This window comes from Gopherus evgoodei, chromosome 8 (assembly GCF_007399415.2).
Source record: "Gopherus evgoodei ecotype Sinaloan lineage chromosome 8, rGopEvg1_v1.p, whole genome shotgun sequence".
Lineage (NCBI taxonomy): Eukaryota > Metazoa > Chordata > Testudines > Testudinidae > Gopherus > Gopherus evgoodei.
The window spans coordinates 47,767,357-47,779,749 of NC_044329.1; the positions used below are offsets into that span (position 1 = coordinate 47,767,357).

General features: G+C 40.7%; 1 protein-coding gene across 8 annotated transcripts in view; it reads right to left on the reverse strand.

Moving 5' to 3' along the window:
• DNM3 (dynamin 3) overlaps positions 1-12,393 on the reverse strand; it is a 369,829-nt gene that overhangs the window by 286,154 nt on the left and 71,282 nt on the right. For all 8 annotated transcript variants that reach the window (XM_030572453.1, XM_030572454.1, XM_030572452.1 and 5 more), the window contains exons 3-6: positions 11,187-11,336; positions 4,615-4,818; positions 2,909-3,007; positions 907-1,067 (exon numbers count right to left, since the gene is read on the reverse strand). In XM_030572453.1, the coding sequence (XP_030428313.1) occupies positions 907-1,067; positions 2,909-3,007; positions 4,615-4,818; positions 11,187-11,336 (614 nt within the window). The remainder of the gene's footprint in view (positions 1-906; positions 1,068-2,908; positions 3,008-4,614; positions 4,819-11,186; positions 11,337-12,393) is intronic.

The following is a 12,393-nucleotide window of genomic DNA, read 5'->3' on the forward strand; positions in this document are numbered from 1 at the left end:
GAATAGTACATTGATAGTTTCTTGTTCAGGTGGGTGACAAATGGATCAGCCTCTAGTTTCCCAGCTGGAGGAAGGTGTGATCTACTATACTGTTCTCCAGGGGATATTCATCAGAGACTGCAAACAACCTCAAGAATTGCTCTGTGTTCCCTTGAGGTAAAAAATCACCTCAATGGAGATGAGGAGACAGGGCTAAGACCCTGCACCCCTATTCACTGCCCCAGAGACCAAACAAAGGTGCAGCATGAGCACCCAGTGTGTTCCATGGAGCAATTGTGTCTTCTGGGGGGACAATTCCAACCCCCGCCAACCCACCCCAGCCCTCCTTGGGGTACCTTCTAGCTCCATATTACCCCTTACCCAGGGTTGTGGCTAGTGCCATAATCTAATCCTTAACCTGAAGTAACACACTGAGGGAGACAGGCAAATGCGTTCTTTATCTAGGGTCAGATGGACTGCCTAAAGTTTTCTTCTTTGGGAACTTTAAATCACAGAATATATTATGAATCATGTTTTCATGCTAGGCCACTTAAAAAAAAACAGAGGTCAGTATAATGAGTCCAAGTGAAGTTCTGATGCTTGAGAGTAACATGAAAGAGATGGGAATGAATTTAAACAAAAGGGTCACCATTCTTGGTAATGTATGTCTACCACAATGATTTTAACTTCACTGACTTCAGCGGAGTGACTCCTGCAATACACTGGCAAGGCGGCAGGGAAGATTGATTCCTGTACTCTTTGCAGTGAGTTTCATACACGATGCACTCTTTTGCCTCTGATATGTTGGGGAAAATACAGTGTTATAAACAGGAAAGCATGTTGCTGTGCACCTGATTCAGCGATTTTAATACAGCATTTTTTATTGGTCCTGTACACACACACACACTTTTTCACATTTGCTTGTACCTGATTTAGAACTTTCTGCAGATATGGTGTTCCCATCCGGTCTGCCATATGCCTGTAAGCTGGATGGGAAAGGAAGAATTTCCTTTCTGCCAGCATGGCTGCCTTAATATCCTTCTTCCCATCAATGTCTTTCTGACTTCTGTTTACAACTCCAATATACCCTAAAATGAGATCAAAACAACTCTGTAAGTCAATGCTGTTATTCCCCACAGTGCAGTGTACATGCTCATTTGGCTTAGCGTATATGGGCACACTATCATAACCTAGTCCCAGATTTGGACCTTAGCGTCCAAAATATGGGGGTTAGCATGAAAACCTCCAAGCTTAGTTACCAGCTTGGACCTGGTAAAGCTGCCACCACCCAAAAAATTAGAGTGTTTTGGGGCACTCTGGTCCCCCCAAAAACCTTCCCTGGGGACCCCAAGATCCAAATCCCTTGAGTCTCACAACAAAGGGAAATAAACCTTTTCCCTTCCCCTCTCCAGGTGTTCCTGGAGAGATACACAGAAGCAAACTCCGTGAATTTAAACAGAGGGAGTCCACCCTCTCTATTTCCAGTCCTGGAAACACAAGCACTTCCCTCTTCACCCAGAGGGAATGCAAAGTCAGGCTAGTAAATCTAACACACACAGATTTCCCCCTGACTTCTTCCTCCCACCAATTCCCTGGTGAGCACAGACTCAATTCCCTGGAGTTCCCCACTAAAGAAAAACTCCAACAGGTCTTAAAAAGAAAGCTTTATATAAAAAGAAGAAAAAAATACATAAAAATGGTCTCTCTGTATTAAGGTGACAAATACAGGGTCAATTGCTTAAAAGAATATTGAATAAACAGCCTTATTCAAAAATAATACAATTCAAAGCACTCCAGCAACTATAGACATGTAAATACAAAAGAAAAAAAAAACAATAACCCCTATTGTTTTTATGATCTCTGTACTCACAACTTGGAAACAGAAGATTATAAAGCAGGAAATAGAAATCCCCTTATAGCCGAGAGAGAGTCAGGCAGAAGACCCCAGAACAAAGGACTCACACACAAAAAAACCCTCCACCCAGATTTGAAAAAGTCTTGTTTCCTGATTGGTCCTCTGGTCAGGTGTTCAGATTACTTCTTTCCAGGTGTAAGAGACATTAAGCCTTAGCTATCTGTTTATGACACACACCTTCCACGGAAGTCATTGGTTCAAATTCAGTGATGACTGAAATGGTGGTGTAAGTTAAATATTGGGAGTAAGCTGGTCAGAAAGTAGGTTTAAATGGAGAGACAATATCACTTGCACTGATTTGGCATCACAAGAGTGACTTGCGCGCCACAGGGGAATAAGAGGAAGATGTGGCAGAAGGGTAACAAACAGGATAAGAAAACAGGAGGTCTTGATATTGACTTTCCTGTCTTCTGGTCTGATCCCTCTCTGGCTGGTTTGTTTTCTGGGGTGTTGAGAAAAGAAAAAGGGGACTGATCTACCCGGTGACACTGGTTAGATTTCAATATTACTTTTGTATTATTCTAATGGTGGAAATGAACATGTCTCTCTAGCTCTATAAACAATCATCTGAAAAGCTTTTGGAAAGCGGCAGAGCTTAGACTGCAGTGACACTATCAAAGATCCAGTGGCTGCTTCCAGACTGCACCAAGGCACTCCCATACATTGCAAGGAACAACAGACATTGTTACAGAAAAGGAAATATGCAGGTAACTTAAACTCATATTTCTCATTACAACTCATCCAGCCTGTTCTGAGGTCTTAGTTGATCCCCCCTGCTCCCCCGCCTTATCGTGCATTTTAGGCACCATCTCCTCTTACATTTACTTTTTCACAGCTTAACAGGATGATAAAGGCTATGAGCACAATCTCTACTGTAATCTGAAGGTCAGCTGCAGAGATTTTGTAACCAAGCACTCCACTAAAAGCAATCTTCCGTTAATTTACCAAATGCCTACCTTCCTCATCACCGCTTTGCTACAGAAGCAATTGGTATATGGAGTTTAATATTCTTACCTCTACGAAGAGGGAGCAACTTGTTCTCCAGAATCTCTGTTGCATCAGTTCCTTCATCCATCAAATCCAGTTTTGTGATTACACCAATGGTTCTCAGGCCTGCATCGCCAACCGTCCACACACACACACCAAAAGAACAGTGAAATATCATATATGCTGAGGAAAATCAATCAATTAAACCTTACTCTCTAATACTGAGTTTACTTGGTAGGGAAGAACTGAGTATTTTCTCACTATTCCTATGGATTTGCAATGGAGTTTAATGCAAGAGAACTGCATCTTTAATCCGTCATTTTAGTTTTTTGGTTTTTTTTTATTTAAAAAAAAACAAACAAAAAACACCTGTCCATTCCAGACCCAGGGTGGGAGCAGGGAGCCAGGTCAGTCCATTCACCATCCCCATGCACAGAGCCAACAGTTGATAAATGAGATAGGAGAAGTCGGTTTGGGCCTGCTGACCATACACAGAGCCAGGTACAGGAATCAATTAAGGTGCGCCAGATAGTGAGGAAGGGAGCTTGCATGCTAGCACTGACTCCTAGTACTATAGTTCCCACTGTGGTAATAGAGTCTTTCCCTTCTTCTATTAGTCTATCAAGCCCCTCTTGGACTCCACACCCACTTTTTTGTTTTTTAAATTTGCATTACTCACTCTCAAGGTAATGTAGTCACAGCCCCACCAGATAAAAGACGAACATGGCTCTCTTGAGCCTGTCAGCACTTCTTTTGAATTGGTGGGGAGTGAGGGCCTCTTGCAGTAATACGAAATGCTCCCAAATCTACCAAGCCAGACTCTTGAATTCTAATCCACCAGGTGGCAGCACATTATGTTATTACAGTGGTTCTCAACCTTTCCAAACTACTGTATCCTTGTCAGGAGTTTGATTTCTCCCCAAGTTTCATCTCATTTAAAAACTACTTGCTTACAAAAACAAACACAAAAATACAGAAGTGTCACAGGACTGAAAAACTGCTTACGTTCTCATTTTTACCATATAAATCTAAAATCTATTGGAATATAAATATTGTACTTACATTTCAGTATGTAGTATATACAGCAGTATAAACAAGTCATTGTCTGTATGAAATTTTAATTTGCACTGACTTCGCTAGTGTTTTTTATGTAGCCTGTTGTAAAACTAGGCAAATATCTAGAGGAGTCGATGTACCCCCTTGTTGAACTCTGAGTACCCCCAGGGGTACGTGTACCTCTGGTTGAGAACCACTGTGTTATTACATTGTAAAGACAAATTGCATTTACTGCTGCTGTATGTGTTGATTTATTACACAGTCACATCAGTCAGCAAGGCATGTCAAGAAAACAAACATCATTCGAACATTTACAGTACAGTAGCACCCAGGCACCCCAATCAGCATCAAGGCCCCATGATACAAGATGCGATACAGACTCCTCAGCTGGCAGAGGCCCTGTCACAAGGATTTCCAATTAGGTATATTTTATGCTTCACTCAAATTACCATACACTGGTTACTTTTAGACTTCCCTTGATAATACAAGTTACTGAATTATGCTGCATGAGCAGAATTCCTATTCTTCTTCTGATGTTGAAATAAGTACAAAACTTTTAGTTATGGGTAATGAATTTTCTTGCACTGTTAAATGCATGATTCACCACAGTAAACAACAAAATATATTTCATCAATGGTATTTGAAAGCAGGAAAGGTTTACATCCACTCACACTTACCTTGAGGGTCTACTTCTTTAGCTAACTTCAATGCATCTGAGTTGGCAAGATCAGTGTTGGCTGGAGTCACAGCCAGGATCAGACAGTTTTCACGAGAAATAAACTGCATAATCATATCTCTGATCTGTTGCTCTATATCTGGAGGTTGATCCCCTACTGGCACTTTAGTGATTCCAGGCAAATCAACAAGGGTCAGGCTTAGCACTAAAGAGAAAGGGCATAAGACCAAAAGGCTTGTTATTAACACTTTACACAGCTAAAGAGAATAAAAAGATGATCCAAGTCTGAAGTTCTAGAGGGAACCATAATTCAAATATTGTAGATATATCAGTTTTCAAAGACTTTTGAACATTATTTTATAAGCACACACAACTAGTGCTGTGCCAAGATTGGCAATTCCATGTCACAGAAGATTTCAACATTATGAAGTTCGGTTTTGTTCCAGTTTGGAACTGCTTGTCGCAACCTACAAATTACATTGTTTGGCACAATCACCTTCCTATTGTATATCTGTAAGATCATAATTAAACATTAAAGGCAGAATTTTCAAAGAGTTGTGCCCATGTTGGACATCCTGAATCATAGGACTGGAAGGGACCTCAAGAGGTCATCTAGTCCAGTTTCCTGCACTCATGGCAGGACTAAGTATTATCTAGACCATCCCTGACAGGTGTTTGTCTAACCTGCTCCTAAAAATCTCCAATGATGGATACTCACAATCTCCTGAGGCAATTTATTCTAGTGCTTAACTACCTTGAAAGTTAGGAAATTTTTCCTAATGTCCAACCTAAACCGCCCTTGCAGCAATTTAAGCTCATTACTTCTTGTCCTATCTTCAGAGGTTAACAAGAACAATTTTTCCTCCCACCTCCTTGAAAAACCTTTCATGTACTTGAAAACTGTTATGTCCCCTCTCAGTATTCACTTCTACAAACAAAACAAACCCAGGTTTTTTTTTTGTCAAATCTTCCCTCATTGGTCATGTTTTTGAGACCTTTAATCATTTTTATTTCTCTCCTCTGAACTTTCCAGAATTTGTCCACATCTTTCCTGAAAGGCGGCACCCAGACTTGGCCATCATACTCTAGTTGAGGTCTAATCAGTATGGAGTAGAGCAGAAGAATTACTTCTCGTATCTTGTTTAGAACACTCCTGCTAATACATCCCAGAATGATGTTTGCTTTTTTGCAAAAGTGTTACACTGTTCACTCATATTTAACTTGTAATCCAGTATGACCCCCGGAGCCTGATCCCTTTCTGCAGTACTCCTTCCAAGGCAGTCATTTCCCATTTTGTATATGTGCAACTGATTAGGATCTTAGCGCAAGTAAAACTTGTTTTTCTCCCATTTATCCGTGATGTGCCAATATCAGTGGAGACCATGGGATATTCCCATCTTACCTATCAATTAGTCAGGTGGCAGTCCATCTGAAAGATGAATTTTCACACACAGTCCTCATCTGATCATCCTCCAAGCAGGCTTCTCAGCTGCCAGCTTCCCAAATTGAAAATCCAGGACTAGTCTAAATGGTACACCAAGCTCTAGCTATTTTTCTGAGTTCCTTCGCAGCTGGAGCATCCTGAGTAGATGTTTATACTAGTGGAGTCTCACAACAGAAAACATTTAGAAGGTATGAAAACATTGTTTTGTTGTGAGGTGACTGTTCCTGGTATAGACCACAAATCTAATAAAAGTGCCCTGCAACTACTGGAGCACCAAGAAAAGGTGGGAGGGAGAGAAAGACAAGATCCAGCCTAGCCTCTAAAAGTTTACACTGACTCTCCTTGAGAAAAGCAGCTCTTGGATTTATGAGGCAGAACTGCCCGAAGCACCAACTGATAGAAAGCTTTGCTGGCTGATGGGTTGGGATCCAGGCAGTGGTGCTTAAGGAATATGTTGATGGAACAACAGGTGATGGCTCTAAAAAGTTTACAATGGAATTTTCTCCTTGGCTGGCCCAAGATGGAGGCCACTGTTCTAGTGAAAAGATTCTGAAGTTTTAGCGTTCTGAGGAAACTGACCGAGGAGCAGGTTGGAGGCTGGACTGGACTTAGTGGAAGAGGAAATACCTAGAAGCTTTCTCCCTTAGAAAGCTTGTGATAAAGATTACTGAGGAAGTTTACAGGTAAAAAGTTGTAATAGATTCACACTCTTGTATTTTGTGCCTCCAGCATGAGTCAGGATGAACCATCACTGAAGAACTTTAAGGACTGCCAATTCCTTACACTGCGACAGGCAGAACTTTCTGTCCCCACCCAGTGGGCTCAGCTGCTCATTATGCCTCTAACTCCCACTTCCTTTTTCAGATAAAAATGGCAAAAGCACTAACCAACACCAATATGCACTCCCAACTGTATGAGAAGTGCGGAATATTTCTCAGACATTTGGGCAGTTAGGATCAAGAAGCATCCATGTCTCTCTCTTTTTGTTTATGACTACACATTTTAGGAGCAGAGGCGAGATGGTACAGGCTGTTTCCCAAATCCAGAAGACTGCAAAAATAAAAGAGCCTAAGACAAGACTTTTAGACATCCATACCTGCGAAGCAGATGATTAGAGATGGGAGTGGATAGGTTTATTGACAGTCATGTCTTGGAAGCGAGTCAAACACTTTTGTGATTTCCCATTCTCCCAGGTGTATTTTAGCCCTGCTTAATCAGTATGTCTAAAGGAAGAGTAAGTCTGAAACAAGCAGAGCTTTTAAAGATCCCAGGTTTTTCCTCAGCCCACTTGAACAGAAGTGAGAGTACCTTAAGGAAGGCCAATACATTTCTCTTCTGTTCCCCACAAAGTTTCAGGTAAGAAACCACTGCAGTGTGGCCAACCAGCTGAGCATGCATCAATGCCACGATATTTGCAGGAGCTGGAATTTTGTCATAGCTAATCTGACCATTCACAGGGGCAGGAAATTATCAGAGTGAGAAGATGTGTGTGTGGCAGAGGAAAAAGAGAGAAGGCATATTCATAATTTTGATCCTACCACACACCACTCTCATAGGATCAACTTGGAGACAGTGAGCTCACCAGCTGCTGGGAGCCAGAAAATGGAGATGGGGGAGTTGGCCCACTGGATTGCCCCACTAGAAATACACCAAAACTCCAGGCAGAAGATCCCATAAGAACACAAGAGATACCATACTGGGTCAGACTAGGGTCCATCTTGCCCAACACAGGCATGTACCAGAGTTTCAGGGGGCGCATACAGACCAGGGTGATTACAGAATGATCACAGAGCGATCCACCCGTCTTCCACTCCTTGCTTCTAGTAGTCAGAGGCTGAGGGTCACCCAGAGCATGGGGTTGCATCCCTAATCATCTTGGCTAATAGCCATTCATTGATCTATCCTCCATGTACTTATCCAGTTGTTTTTTCAATCCAGTTATACTTTTGGCCATCACGACAATGACATGACAATCCCATGAAAATGAGTTCCACAGGTTAGCTGTGTGAAAAATTACTTCCTCTTGTGAGTACTAAACCTGCTGCCTATTAATTTCATTCAATGACCCCTCGTTTTTATATTGGATAAAAGCATAAACAACACTTTTGTATTCACTATTTACACACTATTCATGATTTTATAGACCTCTCATATATCCCATCCAGTTTATAGACTCATAGAAGATTAGGGATGAAAGAGAACTAACTAAATCATCCCAGCCAGGGCTTTGTCAAGATGGGACTTAAAAACCTCTAAGGATGGAGATTCCATCATCTGCCTAGGTAACCCATTCCAGTGCTTCACGACCCTCCTGGTGAAATAGTGTTTCCCAATATCCAACCTAGACCTCACCCACTGCAACTTGAGACCATTGCTTCTCGTTCTGTCATCTGCCACCACTGAGAACAGCCTTGCCCCATCCTCTTTGAAACCCCCCTTCAGGTAGTTGAAGGCTGCTATCAAATCCCTCCTCACTCTTCTCTTCTGCAGACTAAACAAGCCCAGTTCCCTCAGCCTCTCCTCATAAGACATGTGCCCCAGCCCACGGATCATTTTGTTGCCCTCCATTGGACTCTCTCCAATTTCTCCACATCCTTTCTGTAGTGGGGGGACCAAAACTGACGCAATACTCCAGATGTGGCCTCACCAGTGCCAAATAGAGGGGAATAATCACTTCCCTTGATTTGCTGGCAATGCTCCTACTAATGGAGCCCAATATGCCATTGGCCGCCTTGGCAACAAGTGCACACTGCTGACTCATATCCAACTTCTCATTCACTGTAATCCTCAGGTCCTTTTCTGCAGAACTACTGCTTAGCCAGTCGGTCCCCAGCTTGTAGCAGTGCATGGGACTCTGCACTTGTCCTTGTTGAACCTCATCAGATTTCTTTTGGCCCAATCCTCCAATTTCTCTAGGTCACTCTGGACCCTATCCTTACTCTCCCTCCAGCTTAGTGTCATCTGCGAACTTGCTGAAGGTGCAATCTATCCCATCATCCAGATCATTAATAAAGATGTTGAACAAAACCCGCCCCAGGACCGACTCCTGGGGCACTCCACTTGATACTGGCTGCCAACTAGACATGGAACCATTGATCACTACCTGTTAAGCCTGACTGTCTAGCCAGCTTTCTATCCACCTTATAGTCCATTCATCCAATCCATACTTTAACTTGCTGGCAAGAATACTGTGGAAGACCATATCAAAAGCTTTGTAAAGTCAAGCTATATCAGATCCACTGCTTTCCCCATATCCACAGAGCCAGTTATCTCATCATAGAAGGCAATCAGATTGGTCAGGCATGACTTGCCCTCGGTGAATCCAAGTTGTCTCTTTTCTAAGATGAACAGCCCTAATCTTTTTAGTCTCTCCTCATATGGAAGCTGTTCCACATCTATGATCATCTTTGTTGCCCTTCGCTGAACCTTTTCCAGTTCTACTATATCCTTTTTGAGATTGGACTACCAGAATTGGACACAATATTCAAGGCTTAGGCACATCATGTATTTATATAGTGGCACTATGATATTCTCAATGCTATTTTCTATCCATTTCTTAACACTTTCTAGAATACTGTTAACCTATTTGACTGCTGCAGCACATTCAGCAGAAGTTTTCAAATTACTATCCACAGTGACTCCAAGATCTGTTCCTTGGGTGGTAACAGCCAACTTTCTTCTTGCTCAGATTTCTCTTCTAGATATCCAGAGAATCAGCCTGTACCACTGGGGAGCTATAAATCATGGTCACGCAGTTGAGCCCTGCTCCCACAGGCTATGGCAGGCCCATGCAAGACTGAAGCAAGGTCCAGGGCCACAAGTACAGAATGAACCCACTATGGAAGACTGAAAAGACTGATTATAGATAAAGCACCATCTTCTTATTCTCCCCTACTTCTATTATTTTGCTCTTCAGTTCATGATCAAGAAGGTATGGATTGATGCAGACCAAAAAGATGGCACCTCAGCAAACAGCACAAGTTGTTTTAATGTGCAAAAGAGAAAACAACTGAGGAATCATATTTTCTCCAGATTGGTTTCCAGCTACCTGACACATGAGAAGTTAATGCTATGTGGTCTATATTGGTGGCAACCATGCCACATAGAGCAGCTTGACACACCCCCACTGAAGAGACTATTAAAACAAGAGCAGTATCTGCTTTAACAACAAGTTCCTACGATGCCTAAGTTTATCAAAACTTGAGTAGATCAAAGGCATTGTCTTGGGACATCGAAGTGACATTTTCAATAACTACAAATTTATAATGGAGCTAAGTACTTAACATTTATAAAAGTGCTTCGGGATCTCCAGATCAAAAAGTTAAAAAATACAAAATTCTGTTAAAGGTAGGTGAGAGTTTATTATTTTAAAAATGCAAACTCAATTTTGCACTTCATCATCTCATATAGAACTGACCTATCTAGGTTAATGGAGAAGAAATACAATAATAATATTTTTTCACTAGTTATTCTGAAATACCAAAGCAGGGACGCATATCCCAAAAGGAACATAGGCAGAGTTGTCAGCTTTCAAAAACTCTTTATATTCTAGTATGTCTAAACATGTGAATCTAACAAATTACGAATTAGCTGAAACTGAAGCAGTTTCATCAGATTACTCAAAACTTTTATAAAAAATTATTTGTGTATTGCCTTAGGATACATGTCTACCTCATGCAGTTTGTAATACCATTACAGGATGTAGCTTTCATGCTATAGTGGAAATTTCAGTGTGTCTGTGGATGTGGCTTCAAGTTCAAATGAGCCTGTCTGAAAACTGGGTTGCATATGATGATCATCTAAAGTCCAGTTTTCTTCAATGAGGATTAAAATGGTTTAGTCCTCTCTACACTGTTAACTGTTTTCTATGCCAGTTGATGACAATCCATTGTCTACAATACGTCACTTTCCTCGCATAGATAGGGTTGAAAGTTCAGGAAAGGGAGTAATCTAACAAAAGGAAGCCTTTTCAGAACAAATACCGTTGCATGAATTATATATCCTCAAAACTTTCATTCAAAGTCAATTTTAGCAATAGTGTCTCTCTGGAATTTTTTGATCAAGCGATAAGAACAAACAGAATGTATAATATTAATTACATGAATGCAGAGTAGAATGACTTTACCTACCATGTGGGGAATACACTCTTAAATTAATAGGAATTGAAGAAATGCCTTTATTCAGTCCCGTTACTCTGTCTGTTTCTGCTTCAATTTCTTGACGAACTTCATCAAAATCTGTAAATTTCCTCCCTTTGCAGTGTAGGAACTCACCATATTCTGTAACAAACATCAATAGCCTCTTTACATATCACAAAAGATTTTGAAGATTACAAGATACATCCTTTGTGTTCTCTAGACAGTTATCTAGAAAAGCATGTTGAAGTCACTGAGGATCACAGGAAAAAAGTTAGGTGGGTGATCAAACAGTGTAGGCAGAGTTCCTGCAGATGAAAATAGCCCAGAATGGAAAGGTTTGCTTAAAAAAAAAAAAAAAAGAAGGCTTGCAATTCATTACTTTTATATTTGGCACCTGATCTTCTGGAATAACAGCATAAAGAAGGGATTGACTAAATATAATTTAAATTAACAGAATAAGGAGCAGATTGTGAAAAAATAAAAAAACTTGCTAATACAGAGCAATTGAGACTACAGTAGCTGGACTGAGAACTATGATTACTGGAACACAACATGTATCAGTACTAAAGTCTGTTTCTTGAATCCTCCCTATGTCATTTTCTCACTAATAAATGTTCTTGGCTCAGCTGTACAAAGAAATGAAACGAAAAAATAGCCATTTTTGCATCAATGGTAATAATTAACTGACTGAAAAAGAAAAAAAAAACTCTTCCCCCCTAAACTTTTGTAATCTCTCTGATTTTAAAGGGTGTATGTTGGGGGGAGGGTGAGGGGAATCCAAGAACCCCACTATCCCTAAGATAGGGGAAAACGAAATTAATTCAGTGTGTATAAAAATGCTGCAACATAATTCCACAGCAATTTTTTGTTTGTTTGTTGATCTAGCTAAAACCTTCTGGTTTGCCTTTGACAATTTAAATAACTCCAATGTAACTTATATTCTTTTTTAGAACTGGCTGTACAAGAACAAGTGGATTTATTTCATAAAGTATCACAGCTGATCAATCAGATTTGTAAATTCTTTAAGCTTGTGAAGTATTTGGTTCCAAAAAATGGAGGGTTGCTCTTTAAGGATGAAAATAAGCTGATGAATGGCCCTTATTTTGACAGAGTTCTGCATGAATTCCTTGGTACAAAGGAGATTCTGCAACCTTATCTACAATTATTTCTTACTGTGGTTAATCAGATTTTTTTCAGG